At 42.0% G+C, this 20,485-nt stretch overlaps 1 protein-coding gene across 1 annotated transcript in view; it reads right to left on the bottom strand.

Moving 5' to 3' along the window:
- Window positions 1-20,485, bottom strand: part of LOC136881108 (WW domain-binding protein 4) — a 146,378-nt gene that overhangs the window by 28,348 nt on the left and 97,545 nt on the right. The window contains exon 2 of the mRNA XM_067153745.2: window positions 12,466-12,538. Coding sequence (XP_067009846.2) covers window positions 12,466-12,538 — 73 coding nt within the window. The remainder of the gene's footprint in view (window positions 1-12,465; window positions 12,539-20,485) is intronic.

The raw sequence follows: 20,485 nt of genomic DNA, 5'->3' as shown, positions 1-20,485 counted from the left end.
ATTTACACTACACAGGACACGAGAAAAGATGTTAAGATCGCGGAGCTCCACTACATATGATCTCTTCCAGTAAGTCTATACTTTGATCTTAGCCAAGAGGCCAAGAAGCATTTTAGTCATGTACCGTTTTATCAGCAGTACGTCATATCGACAAACCGATAAGGCAAGGTGCAACTATTAAAACATGTATTCTAATGTGTATGTATATGACAGCTGAGGATGACTTGTGAAGAGTCGAAACCGGTCCTGTTATTATGAAAATTTTAATAAAATTAGTATTGATTAGGTGGATCTCTTTCTTTCTATGACACACCAAAGACATGTGTCAGTGCAACGTAAAGCAAATCATAAAAAAAAAAAAAAAAAAAAGGAAATCATCTTTTCAGCTCCTACAATAATAATGTAAATGTTATTTGCTTTGCATCCCAATAACTACTATCAGAGATGCCAATGTTCCAGAATTTAGTTTTGCAGGAGTCTTTTTACATGCCAATAAATCGACTGACATGAGGCTGATGTATCTGAGAACCTTAAAATACCACTGAACTGAGCCAGGATCGAACCTGCCAAGTTGGAGTCAGAAGGCCAGCAAACTCAACAATCTGAGTCACTCAGCCCGGCAAACCTTTCAACTTCCGCTATTGTTCAGTGGTAGGGTGTTGGCCTCTGGATCCCAAGATCAAGTGTTAAAAATTGACTGAGTTGTGGATTGCTGAAGGGCAGAAAAACGTCCATTCAGCATTCCATGTTGTATCATGTCCACATGTAAAAGATCTCTGATGACGCATCTGGTGTTAATAAAAAATGTAAACTTGGCCACATATCGCCCAACATATTTCGATTTCTCTGCCATTTTGCAGAGTACACTGGAATACTGATAATGACACACATTGCAGTATAAATGATGCCAAATCAAAATGTCTGCACATAGTACCGGAAGTCATCTGATTAGTATTATAGTTATTAAGTAAATAATTTCTGTGGTTGGTGAACCATGGACAACAGTTAAATGACCTACTAAGAGAAATGCCAGTTGCCACTGGATAGGAGCAGGAATCTCGGACATATTCTGAGTAGTGGCCTTCTTTGTCCTCAGGTGGCTAGACCTACCCAAATCGTCGCTATAAGACCTATCTGTGTCGGTGCGACGTAAAGCCACTAGCAAAAAAGACCTACCCAATGGATTGTGGTTTCTAAAATCCTCCTGTTAAATTTATCGAGCAATGTTTTTAGCAAGCTTCAGACCTATGAAAGTGACACAGTCCCACTTCCATTTGATACGCCAAGGACTCCTTGGAAACAGATAGAATTCAAAAGGGGTTCTAAAGATACCTGTAGGGATTATGGAAGAAAGAAACATTTTCAAGTTGCCGAGGCAAAAATTTGCTATTACCGAAACTATTTTGCTACTTCCTAGCAGTTGATTGAAAATGTGGTAAATAACAATTATGTTGATATAGATGTTGATTCCCACAGGGAATCTGAAATATTTGTCCCGAATGAGTAAATTTATAATACTTTATAATAATTTATAATACCAATATAAATGGTCCGGAAAGTAGAATAAGGTGGAGGGTTGAGAAGCAGATACAGGAAAATCAGTTTGGTTTCAGAAGTGGAAGGTCAACAATACAGCCCATTTTCATAATGAGACAACTAATGGAAAAGCATTGGGAGTACGGGAATGATATGGTGATGACATTCATTGATATTGAAAAGGCATATGACAGTGTCCCTAGGATGAAAGATTGGGACAGTCTGGTGCAAAAAGGAATTGGACAGGGATTAATAAAAATGATCATGGCATTGTAAAGGAATGTTGTAGTTGCGTGCAAAACACAAGTTGGCAGGACAAGTTGGTTCAAAATAACTAGTGGGCTGAGACAGGGAAGTGTTCTATCACCAATCCTGTTTACAATAGTAATGGATGACATCATGAGAACGGCAAAAGCAGCATATGGAGGAAGAGAAATGAACATGATGTTATTTGCAGATGATATTGTGATTTGGGGAGAAGACGACAGGAAGGTTCAAGAACAGTTAAATGTGGTGAATGGGAAGATTGAAGAATGTGGATTGAAAATAAGTGTAGAAAAGAGTAAAACTCTTGTTATGACTAGAGGGGAGAAAGAAGGGAAAGGTCAGATTAGACTTGCAGACAAGCCCCTGGAAGTAGTGGAAACGTTTAAATACCTGGGGAGTGAATTAATGGAGAATGCTCGACTGGATGCTGAGATTAGTAAAAGGATTCAAGCTGGAAGTTGTTTCTATCATAGTGTAAGAAATATGTTATGGAACAAAGATGTGCCAATGGAAGCAAAGGATACTATGTACAAGATGTATTACGTACCCATAACAACTTACGGAGCAGAAACTTGGACAATGACAAAGAAGGATGAGAGTCGAATACAGGCAGCCGAAATGAAATTCTTGAGGAGTATGATACAGAAGAGTAGAAGAGACAAAATAAGGAATGAGAAAATCCGGGAAGAAATTGGAGTGGAAAAAATGAATGATAGAATAGAGAAGAGCCGACTAAGATGGTTTGGGCACATAAAGCGAATGAGCGACGAAAGAATGCCAAAAAAGGTGATGGAAATGCAAATCCAAGGAAGGAGAGGCCGTGAACGACCACGATTGAGATGGAAGGATACCATCCAACGCAGCATTATAGAAAGAAACCGGGACTGGGACACAGTGTTGGAGGAGGAGTGGTGGAAAGACCGGAGAAAGTGGAGAGGAACCATATTTGCCCCTACTCGGCTACAGCTGGATAAAGGGAAATGATGATGATGATGATAATGATGATAAATGGTCCGTTATTGGACATTATACATTTTTCAGTTAACTCATTCCTGGTTGCCAGCGTTTCGCCCCCATGTGCTAGGTTGGGCTCATCAGTTGATACCTAGCACACCTACCAAGACGCAGTGCATACCGTGGAGGCCACTGCGTAGGCTACTTGGAGCCACCGGCAGTGCCAATGCACTATGAGAGACTTTGTCTCATTACCAAAAAATTGATGCCTGCTTGGCCATCAGATCATATAGATGTTGATTCCCATAGGGGAGGGAAACGCTGGCAACCAGGAATGAGTTAGGTGGAAAATTTATAATGTCCAATAACAGACCATTTATATTGGTATTATAAATTTACTCATTCGGGACAAATATTTCAGATTCCCTATGGGAATCAACATCTATATCATCTGATGGCCAAGCAGGCATCAATTTTTGGTAATGAGACAAAGGCTCTCATAGTGGATTGGCACTGCCGGTGGCTCCAAGTAGCCTACGCAGTGGTCTCCACTGTATTCAGTCAGTCATTACTCATCGGCAGTCCGTGGAGCAGCACGCTTGTAGAGAGGAGAGGAGAGGAGAGGAGATAGGAGAGGGGAGAGAGAGAGAGAGAGAGAGAGAGAGAGAGAGAAGAAGAAGCACTGCAGCTCTGAGTTATTGCTCTGGCAAGGCTAGGCACATCAATGGGTCTACGGTCACGGCGCTCGCTCTGGCTAGGCTAGGCTGGGCACAGTACGTTCTCAGCAACATCTTGCGTGCGCTCACTGGGACCGCGGACAACAAACCTGGGGCGAGGCAGCACTGGCTCCTGGTAGGGGCCAATTCTCCTACTGCCGAAAGCCGGCACTCAACTCCTGGTCTGGTACGCTGTTTATCGGTGTATCAGCCGGAACCTTGATGAGCAAATTTGTCTCGCCGATCTGCCGTCCATTGGACCAACCCTCACCCAGGCTACTCGCTTGCTTTTTACCGTGGGAGGCACCACTTAAAAAACATATGCCTAAAGCAACGGTACCTGAGTGCTGGGACCCCAAACTTTGTCCAGCGGTCCGCCTACAGGCGTTTGACCCACCCTCCCCTACCCTATCGGCCGGCCTACAGGCCCGTGGCTTGTATAGCTTGGTGCAGCTAGGTAGGTAGGGAACACATGTCTAACACACCCCTGAGCGCGCGCGCACACACACACACACACACACACACACACACACACACACACACACACACACACACACACACACACACAAAGCAAATACTGCCGCAATGTCCATAAACGGCACTCACGCACGCACTATGCTTGGACCCAACCGAACCGGGGTGGACCGAGTAGCTTCGGCTGGGGAAGGTTCAAGCACTCTCAACCCATCCCAGGGTAGTAGAAATTCATACCTGAAAAAGAACTCGTCGAGGGAAAAGGAGGAAAGAACACAGAAGAGGAAGGACTCTGGCATGAAACCGCCCGCGCAGAAACCGGCTGAGAAGACAACTATCTCCCCAGCTACTATAACCACTTCAAAAGAAAAAATCCCTGCGGATACATACATAAGCAATGCCTATAATAAGGACCTAAGATTAGCATTTAAACAGCTCTATAAAATTGTCGAGGGAACCCCTACTTCTACCAAACCTAAAACGCCGAAGAGGACAGCTGAAAACCTAACCGCGCCTTCTCAGGAGAAACTCCCTGAGAAGAAGACCAAGCAACAAGAGGATGGAGAAGGATTTACTCCCATAGACAAAAAGCATGCTGCCAAGGCACCCGCCACCCAGCATAGTTTACCTGTCAGCACCACAAACCAGTACGAGGTTCTAACCAAGGAGAAGGAAGATCCTACCAATCATGAGACGAGGGTGCGGCCTCCTCCAATAACTATCGAGAAGGACCCGCTGACCTCACACGAGAGGAGAAAATTCCTTAAGTACACCCATAACATTGCATACACAGCCAGAACGCTACCTAAGGGAGCAAAAAAATACCAACCTAAAACAATGAGGGACTACAAACCATTAATAGACCTGCTCAGTAAAGAAGAAGTAGAATACTTTACTCACAGCACTGAACCACCTAAAACCATACAGGTGGTCATTAGAAAATTACCCCTGGATAAGCCAACAGAAGAAATAGAGTAAGCGCTATGGGAGAAGGGCTACCTAGTAAGATCAGTTCTACAGCTGGCTAAACTCTACCCAGTAAAACAAGAAAGCGCAGGGGAAACAGTAGAGAGAGTGAGGCGCCCAATCCCACTATTCGTAGTAACCCTCACCAACAATGCAGAAGGAAAGAAGATACATGATGAAACTTCGATCCTGGAACACTATATAACGGTAGAGAGATACAGGAGGCCTGCTGGACTACCGCAATGTAAAAGGTGCCAACGGCCGGGTCATACTCAAAGAAATTGTCACCTGGCACCCAGATGCGTCAAATGCCCGGAAAGGCATGCAACTGAGGACTGCCCTTTAAACAACTGGAAGGAATTCAAAGGCTGTAACTGCGAAGGCTCGCATACAGCAAACTATAGAGGATACAAAACCCTAAAGGAAGCAAAAGCGAAAGCTAAACAACGGGAACAGAAGAGGAAGGAAGCAGCAGAACCAGCAATCAATATTAACAGCCGAACTGACTTTCCGCCACTTCCCCGGGTAGAAGGAAATGTGGATGAACCAGTAGCGGGTACTTCTAACACACAGAGTACCTGTGAATGGACCACAACTCACACAGGTATTAATACCTCCCTGAAGACAAATCACACTGTCAGACGACAGCACAGAAGCTGCCAGCTAACTACGCAACCTCCCAATCCACGAGCAGTTCCATCTACTAATAGAAAAACTGCACACATCGGGCATTGCAGAGCAAATTAATAAAATGCTCTTCGAAATCCTCTACCCCCAGGAAGGAAAGACAGCACTCCGAGTTGCCCTTGAATACGTAATGATCAATCATGGCCAACACCAGAAGGAATAAATTTCATGTACCTCGTAGTACACGTTGTTTTGTATGGAATGCACAGGGCCTAAAGCCTAAGATCCAGGAACTACAGTACCTCCTTCAGGAGTACAACATTGATATTGTACTGCTCCAGAAAACATTTCTCAAACCTAACCATAAGCTCAGGATCCCAGGGTATGTGGCTTACCGTACAGATCGCCAAGGAGTTAAGGGAGGAATGGCGGTTCTCATCAAACATTACAACAAACACGAACAAGTGGCTACTCCAGCGCTTGAAACCCTGGAGGCCACGGCAGTACAAACAGCATCTCACCAAGGGCCTCTAACATTAATATCAGTCTACAAGCCCCCAAAAAAGCCCCTCAAAACAGGTGACCTTGATCTGCTACTTAGCTATGGAACTCCAATAATAATAGCTGGAGATTTAAACAGTAAACACGGTACCTGGAACTCAAGAGCCGAGAATATGGCAGGCAGGCTTCTCCTAGACTATGTAAACAATAATAATATCTACGCCATAGGACCTACCGAACCAACCGGAATACCAACGAATGACACAAACCAGTCTGAAGTACTTGACAGTGCCATATGCAAGGACGTCAGGTTCACGGTAGAAATGAATACAGTGGTAGCCACAGACTCGGACCATAACCTGGTACTACTTACCATAGGAGATACACCAACAAAAAACCACGACCAGACCATAAACTGGAGAAGCGTGGATTGGAAGAAGTTCACGGGTATAATGAAGGAATATTATAAGAACCCCCCTGCCTAAACCCATCAAGGCTAAAAAAATAGATCAGACCATAGAAAACATAAGCGCGAACATAATGACGGCAGCCAAGCACGCTAGGCTGCCACCCGAAGTTTGCCCCACTACGGACATACCAGACCAGTTTAAGGCCCTCCTAAAACACAAACGTCAAGTACGAAAAAGATGGCAAACGTACCGCCTACAAGCTAACAAAACTGAATACAACAGGCTCTTAAAATGGTGCACAGAGGAAATCAGAGCGCACATTAATAAGCTATGGGAGGAGAAAATAAAAACTCTGCAGACACCGGATAAAAGTATATGGGAAATGACAAGATCGCTAAAAAGAAATAGTCAAAACCTTCCTATACTGAAGAAAAACAACCAGGTAGCACAAACAGCCAAGGAAAAAGCAGAACTGCTAGCCGTCCCCTTGGAACACAGATTTCAACAAACCCATCGCACCCGCAGAAGGAAGAATATGTTCAGCATGTAGAGAATGCTATGCGATTACACAAAAAGAAAAATCTCAAGGGAACACCACGACCCACTATGATCACAGAAATAAGGAATCTCATCCAAAAACCGAAAAGCCCCAGACCCTGATCAGATTACGAACAGGGCACTGAAAGAGCTTCCTGTATCAGCACTACAACACCTGGCCGATACATACAACGCAGCACAACTAGGCTATTTCTCAATGAAGTGGAAATTAGCCAAAGTTATTACACTCCCAAAACCTAACAAGGATCACAGTAATCCAGACAACTACAGATCCATTAGCCTGCTGGATAGATTAGCTAAGCTATATGAAAAACTAATCCAACACAGACTATTAGAAAAACAGAATATCAAGAAGGCCATCTCAAATGAACAATTTGGATTCCGAGCCAAACACTCAACTGTGCAACAGTTCATTTGAATTATCAACATCATAACAAAGTCACTCAACCACAGGCGAGCTAGGCCTGTAGTATATCTCGACGTAGCAGAGGCCTTCAACAGGGTCTGAATAGCAGAACTTCTGCTAAAACTACGTAGGCTGAACCTAGATGACACATACTGGAGACGGATTAGCTCACCAACAGGAAATTTTTTGTCTCCCTTAATGGAACAAACTCGACACTGAAGGATATAAGGGCTGGTGTACTGCAGGGCAGTATCCTGGGCCCCCTGCTCTACGTCCTTTCACTGCTGACATCCCTAAAACAGAAGGAACCGAAATCGCACTGTATGCAGATGACACCCTTATAACGGCTGACTCCTTCAAAGTAGAAGTGGCAGTAGGCAAAGTGCAAGAAGCACTCAACAAAGTCCACGAATGGATGAAGACGTGGCGAATCAAATTAAACGCAACCAAGTCGGTAGCAGTCCTACACACACTAAGGTACGACCATAAACCGCTAGTCACTATCCAGCTCAATGGAACAGATGCCCCAGAATCAACTGAAGGAAAGTACCTCGGCGTCATACTTGACAAAAAACTCACCTTCAAGAGCCAAGTCGAATCAATCAGCAGCAAAACAAAGCAGGCAGCAGGACCCTTGTACGGCCTGTTGTCCAGGAAGTCAAAACTAAACAGAATTAATAAGCTCCTACTGTACAAAATGCTCATTAGAAGCATCACAATGTACGCTGCCCCAGCCTGGAGAACAGTGCGGGACACGTACCTTGAAAAGTTGCAAGTACAACAAAACAAGCTACTCAGAATGATAGCCGACATCCCATACCACATTAGCAATGAGAAAATCAGACGAATGATAAACACACCCACACTTAAAGAAGAAATTCAAAACGCCGCTAGAAAGTTTTACCAGAAACAGGTAGGCACAAGTAATCCTCTCATCAAGGAGATTCATGACAAGGATGAGAAGGCATATTACAAAATTAATCATCCGAAGACACTTCTGAACTAAAACGGACACACGTGTGTGTGTGTGTGTGTGTGTGTGTGTGTGTGTGTGTGTGTGTGTGTGTGTGACACTAAACCCTATGACACAATTTCACTGTAGATCACAAGTAAAACGATGTAAATATATATAAATAGGCATAGCTAGTTTTTAATCCTGTAATATTATATTAGTTAGGTCAATTAACTAATGTAAATAGGGCCACGCTAATAAAACAGTTGGATTACTCCTAATCCAACAGTCTAACACACACAAGCTCAATGCATAAAACAAGCTCATATTGAGTACTTAGAATAAAAATAAGAAAAGCTAATTGCACCAAGCAAATTACACACCCCCTCCGTAGACTTGGGACAAAGGAACTAAGCTAGGTCGGCGGTCCTACAAAGACACACAAATAATCATGGTCTCAATCCTTCAGAGGCTCCACGGTATGCACTGGCCATGCGTCTTGGTAGGTGTGCTAGGTACCAACTGGTGAGCCCAACCTAGCAGACGGGGGCGAAACGCTGGCAACAAGGAATGAGTTAGCTGGAAAATTTATAATATCCAATAACGGACCAATTATATTGGTATTATAAATAACAATTAATATGAAATATCACTAATCCAGTTAACTTTTATGCGTTATTTGCTTGCCTTTTTATTAGAATCCCGGTATATTTTTTCTTTCTTTCTGGTGTTCCACACCTACCTCTTTTCCACTTGTGTTTCTATCAGTCATTCATACAAGCAAAAAAAAAAAAAAGAAAACCTGTAAAAATATTTGAAATAAACTAAAGAAATTAAAATTAAATTAAGAAAATGAAAACTAAACTAACTGAACACAAACCCTTTGGAATGACCCTAAACTCTTGACACATTTAGTGCGTTCATGAGCGGAACTGCATGGGATCAGAAGGTAGACTGCAGAAGATGTTTTGCTTTTAAAACTAGGATGGGAAGGAATTGAACATCTGTTACTTGGCGTCGAGCATACAGAAATTCAGCTGGCTCATTCTCAAATTTCTTTTGATGAGAGAAATTCACATGCAATAGTAGGTCATTTACATCTCTTAGGAGGGAAGAGGTAACACAGATATAAAGGTACATATCCTGGTTTGGGACACTGTAAGTAAACTCCAATGGAACATCTATAAAATTATAACGTTGTCGTACACTTGAAATCTCTACCTCATACATAAGTTTTATCTTGGTTTAGGTATACAAGAGTCAAAAGTAGTTTTAGTTTTATTGTCATCCACCTGTTTGTTTGTTTGTTTGTTTGTTTGTTTGTTTGTTTGTTATGATATCATGGGGAAACAACTGAACATAATTCCTTGAAACTGGCTATTTAAGTTCAGGATAGCCAGGTTGTTGCAGTAGGCTATGAAATATTTTATTAGTATATAAACTAAGTGGCCAAAAGTCATGAGAAGATACTGCTGTGAAGTTAAAAACGAGTTGCTCCTCCGCAAGCCCTCAAAACGACAGCAATACAGTGAGCCATCGACTCTAGAAGGTGTTGGAATCGTTCTGGAGGGATTTGGACCCACGCATCTTGCACTGCTACCCACAATTGGTCTTGTGGTGTAGTTGGTGCAGGGTTCATAGAGCGTACACCAGCATCGACAGCTACCCATAAACGCTCCATTGGATTAAGATCGGGGGATCTGGAGGGCCAATCCATGGTTGTAACTTCACTGGAGTGCTCCTCCAACCACCTGTGTCCCCCACCACACATTGGTGACATGACACGTTGTCCTGTTGAAACACGGCATCTCCATCAGTGTGCTCTAGGGTCAGAAAGGGATGCAGATGGTCTGAAAGAATATCTACATAACGTGCACCTGTCAGCGCTCCCTGCAGCCAGACAATGGGGCCAACTGAGACCGTGAGGATGCCACCCAGATCAGAACAGAGCCACCTCCTGCTCGGATACAACCTTGTTGACACGCAGGATCCATAGCTTCATGGGGCATACGCTGTACTCTCACGCACCCATCAGCTCGATACAACTGGAACTGGGATTTGTCGGACCATACCACATGCTGCCAACGTTCCATGGTCCACTGCCGATGTTCGTGGGCCCATGCACGTTGTTGAGCTCTGTGTCGAGGTGTCAGCAAAAGCACACGAGTTGGTCGTCGGCTGGTGAAGGCTATGCAGTGAAATTGCCTCCTTACAGTCCTAGTAGAATGTGACTCCCAACATTCAACTGGGTGGTGATCTGACTCACAGTAGCCTGTCGTGCGTCCAATATGGTTCTACGGTGACGATGTGATGTCCTTTCATTAAACACCCGTGGTCTTCCCGTGTGGCGGTTTATGCAGGTGGTAACAATCTCTCTGTGATATTGAAGATTCATCTTCAACACTGTTTTGATCTCAGAAGCCAAATTCGCGTGTAATCTCTGCAATGCTATGACCCGTGCGTCTTGCACCGATGATCACCCCACGTTCAAAGTCTGTTAACTTGAGACGTGTTGCCATCTTCACGGCGCTGGAGTGTGTAACAGACTGTTCAGCTACACTGCAGCTAGTTGCAGCGCTCAGGGGTCATACACGGCACATTTTCTAAAGGGACACCTCTTCCCGTGACTTTTGGCCACTCGGTGTATTAAGCTTTTTTCTTGACAGTGGCTTTACGTCGCACCGACACAGATAGGTCTTATGGCGACGATGGGATGGGAAAGGCCTAGGAATTGGAAGGAACCAGCTGTGGCCTTAATTAAGGTACAGCCCCAGCATTTGCCTGGTGTGCAAATGGGAAACCACGGAAAACCATCTTCAAGGCTGCCGACAGTGGGATTTGAACCCACTATCTCCCAGATGCAAGCTCACAGCCACACGGCCAACTCGCTCAGTAGTGTATTAAGCAATATTAAGGGAACCATATAGGAAATGTCATTTCTCCATTATTATTATTATTATTATTATTATTATTATTATTATTACTACTAATAATCAGCTGTATCAAAAAACTATTTTCAAATATAATTTTTAATCATTTATTTTTTATACTTTTCTTATCATGCAAGGAAAAATAATTGAGATTTTCCAATTATTACAATTTTCACGAACTTTCAATATCTCTGGAAGTACAGTAAAGCTACCTGAACCAGACCTCCCATATACCGGAAACCCGTCAAAATGGAAAATAATTTCAGAGGAAAGGAATACTCTTTTAAATAATACATTAAAATTGAAAACCGCCTAACATGGAAACGGAACCATTTTTGGGCAACAACTGTGTAAGAAACCTGATGAAAAAGGAACAATTCAAGAGCAACCGTTAATAAACTCTACAGAATAATTTTCAGTTTTGTAATGATACTATGCAAGGCAATATTTTTTAGTACGAGTGTAATCAAACTTCTATGAACCATAACCCCACCCTTGGAGACTGCTTCCTTTAAGGATCTGGAAGATTGCACAATATTCTTAGCAGAGTACTTTCTAACTTTTGTAGCCAAATAGCAGACCCCATTCGATGGGAATAACGCTAGGAAAGAGATATTCTATACTAAATTGCAACAGCTCTTAGCCTCATTTTATTTACCTCATTGGCTCCATTCATTGAATTTCTGTAACTTACCTATTTCCATTTACCTCACAAGACCTTTTATCTGGGAAAAAAAAGTCTTTCTTCTCTAAAGAATATCTTACTGCAACTGATCCCCCTATTCATACCACCAATCACAATCATTCTTATGAATAAGATACCCAGAGTCTATGTGAAAAATCATCTTCAGGGCTGCTGACAGTGGGGTTCAAACCCACTATCTCCCAAATGCAAGCTGATAGCTATGTCATCCAAACAGCACAGCCACCTTTTCAGTCTCTCTGCCAACTTATCTCCCACAGTAAATCTGTGTATAGAATGAAAAATTATAGTCTTTTTCAGGTTTCCATTATAACTTTGACCCAAGAACTCTCTGTTTTCCACTTTCACTGCAGTCTGCACATCAATATAAATGCCACCGTCGAGAGTGAATGATTGATGAATGTATGCAAGTAAAGTGATGTAAAATAAAGTAGATCTTCTTTTTATTTTTAATACTATACTTACCGGTCTGTTGTCAGCTATCCAACATTTACAGAAGTCACAGTACTTCTTTGCTTGAGATTTCCAGTAGTCAGCCCTGAGAGGAAAAAGAGGTGTCAGATGTGTATGAATTGTTTATCCATCATAGAGTAAGAAACAAAATGCTCACCACCACCTACTTTTCTGGAAGTTTATACAAAATCAACATGAATAAAGAAAAAATTGGAAAGTCAATGGGGGGTAATTGGTGATTATAGTTTAAACGGGCTGGTCAAAATAATTGCCTTTCAGGTCATTTTTATAGGCCATTACAAACAATTATTCTCTCATCATATGCCTTATGTAGAAATTAAAGGTTAGCACATGACAAAGTGGCATGGAGGACAGCACCAAACAACCCATGCTATATAAGCTGAAAAACTAGTATGTTGGTTCCATATAGTCAATACCTATAAGGTTATTTACAATTCATCATCGCCATAAGACCTGTCTGTGTCGGTGCGACGTAAAGCCCATAGCAAAAAAAAAAAAAAATTACAATTCAAAGTTGTAAAAACATCATATTACAACTACAGGACATGTTTCGGCTGCATTAGGCCATCTTCAGCTGTCTAAAAATAACTTAAAATATTAATATATTAAAAGTTACAAAACAAGTAAAATTTACATTCAACATGCACTTATTTTAATTTATAAGTATACCATATGAATGTAAATTTTACTTATGATTTGTAACTTTTAATATATTAATTTTAAGTTATGTCTAGAGAACTGAAAATGGCCTCATGCAGCCAAAACAGGTCCTGTTGTTCTAATATGATGTGTTTGCAACTTTGAATTGTAAATAAACTTATAGGTATTGACTAGGTGAAACCAATATACTAGTTTTTAAACTTATATAACATAATTATGAATACGGATCCAAAATGAAATTTATTTCATTAAACAACCCATGCCTCGATTCAAAAAAGGATAATTGCTGCTGTTAGTGCTGAGTGTCTATCTACTGTGATGTTCAATTTCTCACTCAACCATGTACTGTGTGAAAGAGCAAGAGCAAGTTCTTTTATAGCCTCAGTTAACTTCTATCAAAATAATACTTTACCCAGGAACTAAAACCCACATTTTGTGTAGCATTTAAAATGATGTACCTAACATGCATGTGTAACCACGTAGCAGATAAATTGATGTTGTTGACCTAATACGTCTTTAACTTCCGCAAAATCATTGCTGTGCTGGGCTGAGGCACTGGCCTTTTGACCCCAATTTCGCAGGTTCGATCTTGGCTCAGTCCAGTGGTATTTAAAGGTACTCAAATATATGTTTTGTGTCGGTAGATTTACTGGCACGTAAAAGAACTCCTGCGGGACTAAATTCCGGCACCTCAGCGTTTCCAAAACCCGTATTAAAAAAAAAAAACACTCATGTTCATAAAAACCAGAACACCTTGAAAGACTAGAATTAGGAAGTTCATATTCACAGGACATGTGCATTTGTATGGTCTGAAGAAATTACTAGTATTTGAATCCTGTCGGCCCTCAGGTTCAAGGTATTCATCGATATCTCGGAGCACCACTACCGACTGGTAAAATGTGCCTTTGGATCTCGTTATCGCTACGTACCAAAGGTGTCCTGAGCAGACGTGCAGGATGCCTTGCAGACGTATGCGAGAACTGTACCGCCAGATGAGCGAGTTTGAAAAGAGGGCGCATTTTTGGCATGAGAGAACGTAATACAGTACATCCATCCAGGAAATTGCTGTTTGTGTGGGACAAAGTGTGTCAGCAGTGCAACGGGTGTGTACAGAATGGTTCACAGAAGGCCGCAGAATATGACGAGATGGGTCTGGTCGCACCACCCAGACCCCCCTCTACCCTGAGAAGATCGATACCTCATCCGAATGGCATTGCAGGACAGATCTCCATCGTCCTCGCCTCTGGCACAAGAGTGGAACAGTGTACCTCATTGTATTCTATCAGGAGTGACAGTCCATCGCCACTTATTACGGTCTGGGTTACCGGTGCGTCGTCCCAATCTCCGCCTACCTTTTGACTAATGTGCATAAAACATGCTAGGCTGCAATGGTGTAAGGAACGATGTCACTGGGGACAAGAATGGCAGCAGATAGTGTTTTTGGACGAATCCAGGTTATGTTTGTTTGAAAATGATGGCCGCATTTTGGTTCACCGCAGACAGGAAGAGAGGCATCACGCTGACTGCATTCGCACAAAACATACAGCGCCAACTCAAGGCCTTATGGTGTGGGGTGCCATTGGGTACAACCACAAATCACAGTTGGTGCGTGTCCAGGGTATTGTGACCAGTTTCAACTACGTGAATGACATCCCGAGACTCATATCCATACCCTTTCTGCACGACACCCTAGATGCCATATTTCAGCAGGACAATGCGTGATCACATGTTGCTGCACACGATACGAATAAAGTCTGATAACTCAGTAGTTATAAATTTCCAGAATGAGAAATCCGTACCTGAAGTTTTACAGCTGGGTTTTGTTGTGTCCTGAATATCATATCAGAGATAACATTGCTATAGCGAAATATAAACAAGAAGAACCATTAACAGAAGAGATAAGAAATGTCGATCATCAATTCAAGAATCTCTTCAATAGTTTCTATATATCTGTTTTCAATCTACACTACCCCTATGGAGATTACAAATGCTTTTAGAAAAGCAGGAATAAATTTCTCACAATATCGAGTAATGGATATCCATGAACAGCGTCATAGGGATACTGATACACAAATCAGCAGAAACTTTGTTCAGTCCTAAATACCAAGTGGAAGAACCATGTCTCCAATCTTGCAGTTCCTTAGAAAGAGTGCATGAACAGTGTAGAAGCCTCTATCATCGGTCACTGACTTTGGTGGACTGGGCATGTGTGCCGAATAAGCAACATCAGGTTTCCTCACCAATTAGTTTACGGTGAACTTTCCTCAGGTACAAGATTCTCTTTGAAGCATTATAAAGACCAGCTTAAACAAATCATGAAGCTCATAAACATCAACCCTCAAACCTGAGACACATTTGGCAAGGACCACTCGCTTTGGTGCCAAACCATCTCTACTGCTGATGAACTGTTTGAGCAAGAGCATCGCACGCATGAAGAGGTTAAACTACATTTATGCACACTGTCAGATGCAATCTCATACTTTCCCATCCATCAAATGCAATCTGTGTGGACGCATGTTTCACACTAGAATTGGCTTTTTCAGTCATCAGAAGTACAAGCACAAACAGCATTGAGTGCTAGTAGATTGTAAGCAGGAGAATTTATAATACTTGGAAATGAGTAGCAGCCAACAAAGACTGATACACAGTACTCTAAACCTTCTCCTTGCAGACACTCCCAAGATATGTATAGAATTTTATGTCCCAACTGAAATAATATAGTAATAAGAAGATAATGAAAATTTTATTCAACATTCTATCACCACAGGTTGATAACAATGATGATATGGGTTTTATGTCCCTCTAACTACTTTTATGATTTTCCGAGATGCAGAGGTGCCAGAATTTCATCCTGCAGGAGTTCTTTAATGTGCCAGCAAGTCTACTGAAACAAGGATGACATATTTGTGCACCTTCAACTACCACCAGACTGAACTGGGATCAAACTCTCCAACGTGAGCTCAGAAGGCCAGCGCCCTACCATCTGAGCTTCTCAGCCAGGCATTGTCAGTTGATAAAGTATAATAAATGACATAATAGACAATTCTCAGATACATACATGGACAGCTGTGTGGGATTCCAAAACCTAATCAACAACACTGTATTATAAAACTGCAAAAATTTGTTCCAAGAGCTCCATAGAAGTACTAATAATACTTTATTAATGGCAATACCATTTTACACACAACAGAAAAAAATAAAAACAAAACAAAACAAACAAAAAATAAAGGTTAGTGGAGTATAAGAAGAAAAAGATGTACAAATATACAGTGTGATTCAGCAGCCCCTTCCAATATCATTTGCTGCAGCCCAACTAACGTGCACATGGTTATAGGGATGGTATTACCCCCGCAGGTGTACTGTATGGTACTAATGTTCAGTGAGCAAATTTTGCACATGATTCTGAACCCTAATGAAACGTTATATCATCCATGCGCAAAACACGACACCTTGAAATCGTGTAGCAACGTCCTTTTACCACGTAACTATGTTAATGTGTCGTGCCTTGTGGCCGGGTGAAACGAAGAGGGGAATCAATGCATAAAACTAGGTAACAGTGCAGTAACAGTGCTGAAAAACACCGACCGGCTCCGGCAACTCATTACAGACGCCCGACGAGCAATTACACCTGGAATGCTTCAGTGTGCAAGATGATCTATTGGACACCGGGCCCGAACGTGCATAAACCAAAATGGTCATCACATCGAGCATTTGCTGCAATAAAACATTGTCAGGGCACTTGTGTTCCTATTATTTCCGGGCTGTATGTGTTTGGCCTGCTAACTAATCGGCCCTTCTTAGGGTCACAAACACATTCACTCACACGCAATTTGCATGAAAGCGGGTATTGAACTTACAGTCTTCGAACCTCCCACCTGACAGGCAAGCCCGCTCCGCCACGCCCTTACCAACTATACTGCTGTTCCGTACAGCACACTGGGCAGCTTATAGCAAGTATTAGGTTTTTACTGTGGTCACAATATCAATTTAGTGCTTCGCCAATGTGACAGGTTCATATGATCTAGAAGGCACACACACGCATGTCTTCCAATGTTCAATACGAGTATAACATTATGGCATCCTATCATGGTGAGGTGGTAAATACCAAGATAACCGGTTGTGTTGTCTGAGCATACCGGCAGGGGAGACGTTTTCAGGATGGAATGAATATTGTAGGTTGCATAAAACTACATTGGAAGGGGCAGCTGAAACACACTGTATACACAGGTTATAGTACAAGTAGGCACAGGAAAGTAGTAGTCACTTCTGGAGGTTGTGTAAGTGATTTCTAAATTTTGACAATGAGCAGTTAAATATATCAATATCCCTTTCGTTTAGAAATCTTGACATTTGTTCAATTGGCCCATTGAATGCACATGCTTAAACCTCGTGCATTTGTTTAGGGGCCAATGACCTAGATGTTAGGCACCTTTAAATAACAAGCATCATCATCATCATCATTTGTTTAGTACATGTAAGATCATTGTTTCAAGGAGTTGTGGCCAAATTACCAAGAAGCAGAATATTTAAAAATGAAAAGTGTATCCAGGAATTCATGGCATTGTGACAGACTTTACAGATTTAGAGACTGTTGTAGGGCTATATAATCAACATTTTCATATGAGAATACTGCTCTAAATGAATATAAAAGAAGAAGTACTGTACCTTCTAGCCCACCAGTACCATTAGTAGGAAGCAAGTGAATGAAGAAAGTCATAAAATGTTTCTAGATTGATGAGCCTGAGTGAAGTCCACCTACAGCAATCAATTCAACTCGTACCATAATGACTTCATGTCTCGCTTCACTCATTTATCAGTTGTTTTTGCCGCAAAAAAATTTCTACTAAATGCAGTGTTCATTATGTTTGAAGATAACTTACGTGCGAGAAAGACACAAGTAAGTACAATTTTCCACCAGTAAGACTACATATTAAGGTAGTGGCATGAAAATGGTGATAAGAGGAAAATCAAATTTCTAAAAACTGAAAGTCTTACTGGCAATACTGTAGTGTTCAAGTGGTTTTCAGCTGCAAGTAAAAGCTTTCACATTTATGCTCCTATTCAAAGAGTGAAAATAAGATATTATATACATACTGGATGTTATAAATGTACAGTTATACAACTTCCAAATGCAGACAAATCATCCAGAACAAATTGTGCTGCTCGTTTCTGGATTTTTTTTTCCAGTTTTTGAATTAACTAGTCCTGGCGAGAATCGCACACATTGGAACCATACTCTAAATGAGATCATACCAGTGACTTAAATGCCCTCATAACCATAAGAAAAGATCTGTAACCTTTATTTACAATCTCCATTATGTGATTACCACAATGAAGATCTGTCCCCTTATGTTAACACACCTAGGTACTTACAGTGATCCCCATGAGGTACTTTCACACCACCAACACAGTAATTAAAATTTAGGGGAAACTCTCAACCAGACTTTTCATCCCATTTACCATCATATCATTGTCTGCTTTCCACTTCACAAAATTGTCAAGATCTCTTTGCAGTTGCTTACACTCCTGCAACTTACTTATTACACTATACAGCAGGGCCTCTCAAACGCCCAAAATCTCACGCGTGCAAACAGCGGTGCAGAGTTCCTGTGCACGGTGCATTGATCTCGCTCGGCTCGGACCAACCCTTCTTCTCTGGGCTACTCGGCTAAGCTTGCCTCAACTCGGCTGGGATTTGGACCGCTACAGAGCAAGTGAGGAAGAGGGGGGGACAGGGAGCAAGACAGGCGTGGGGAAAGAGAGAGAGAGCGCTATTGCTCCAAATCGAGGAATGGGGGTCTGCATTCTGGTCAACCAAGCGAAGTCATCTTTTGCACCGTGCATGCACCCTGAGAGGCCCTGCTATACAGTATAACATCATCTGCAAAAAGCAATATATGTGATTCCAGTCATTTACTCATAAAAAAAAACACACACACACCTCCCCAGAAATTTTCATCAGCAGGGTGGCAGGAATGAGTAGCCGGGCAGGGAATTCTACGTTAAAAAAAAAAAATGAATATGATAAAATCTCAATCTATCTCAGGGCATTAACAATAATATCAGGCAAGTAAACAGAAGCCAGCCATGTGGTGTAGAGGTAGCGTGCCTACATCTTACCCAAAGGCCCCGGGTTTTATTCCCAGCCATTCAGCCTACATGACTAGAATTGAGAAGCTATCTGGCTGTGAGACAGCAGCCCCGGTGTATAAAGCCGAGAGGTTTCGTCGTGCTGACCATATGACACCTCATAACCTGCAGGCCTTTGGGCTGAGCAGTGGTCGATTGGTAGGCCAAGGCCCTTTAGGGCTGTAGTGCCATGGGGTTAGTTGGATTAGGTAAAACTGCAAAACTGAATTATTTTACTGTTATTATGCCGAACAAGACACGAGTATTTTGAACTAGTGTTCTACTGCTTGTTCATGATCATGTAACTCCGGGGCTTATCACTCGGTTGCTGTGGAGCGCCATACGGGTCTGTAACGTCAAGCGGAATCGATTACCTGTATGCGATTCCACGCTACTCCATACACCGCTTGCACATGACACTACACAATAGTCATGCTAAACATTTAAAATCCAATGTACCTGACACAATTTTGCTGACAATAATGAAGATTACAGTATTAAATAAACGGTTTTACAGCATTTAAGTTTTTTTTGCTATGGGCTTTACGTTGCACCGACACAGATAGGTCTTATGGCGACGATGGGACAGGAAAGGCCTAGGAGTTGGAAGGAAGTGGACGTGGCCTTAATTAAGGTACAGCCAAAGCATTTGCCTGGAGTGAAAATGGGAAACCACGGATAACCATCTTCAGGCCTGCCGACAGTGGGATTTGAACCCACTATATCACGGATGCGAGCTCACAGCCGCGCGCTTCTATGCGCACGGCCAACTCGCCCGGTCATTTAAGTTTTAATTTGGAGCACCCAGCGACTCAAATATGTATTAATATTATGTAACTAGCATATGTCTACGTTGTGTTAGCTGGGCGGTCTGTAAAATGGCAGGGCAGTGCACCCACTAAAAAGGTCCTAGGGAGAACACTGCACACACAGTACATAAGAAAATATAATGGTCCAATAATACTGCCTTAGGAAACTCCCCTCTTAATGACTGAAGGATCAGATAATACTTCACCTACACTAATTTTCTAAGTTCTTCCTTTCTAGAAATGTAGCCACCCATTCAATCACTCTTTTGTCTAGTCCAATTGCTGCTACTTATGTCTCCATATGATCTATCCCATCAAAAGGCTTGGATAGGTCAATAGCGATATACAGTCCATTTGACCTCCTGAATCTAATGTATCTGCTACATCTTGCTGGGATCCTACAGGTTGAGCTT

The sequence above is a fragment of the Anabrus simplex genome, chromosome 9, assembly GCF_040414725.1.
Source record: "Anabrus simplex isolate iqAnaSimp1 chromosome 9, ASM4041472v1, whole genome shotgun sequence".
Lineage (NCBI taxonomy): Eukaryota > Metazoa > Arthropoda > Insecta > Orthoptera > Tettigoniidae > Anabrus > Anabrus simplex.
Note: the sequence above shows the minus strand (reverse complement) of the source record. Positions and strands in the feature narration are given on the sequence as shown.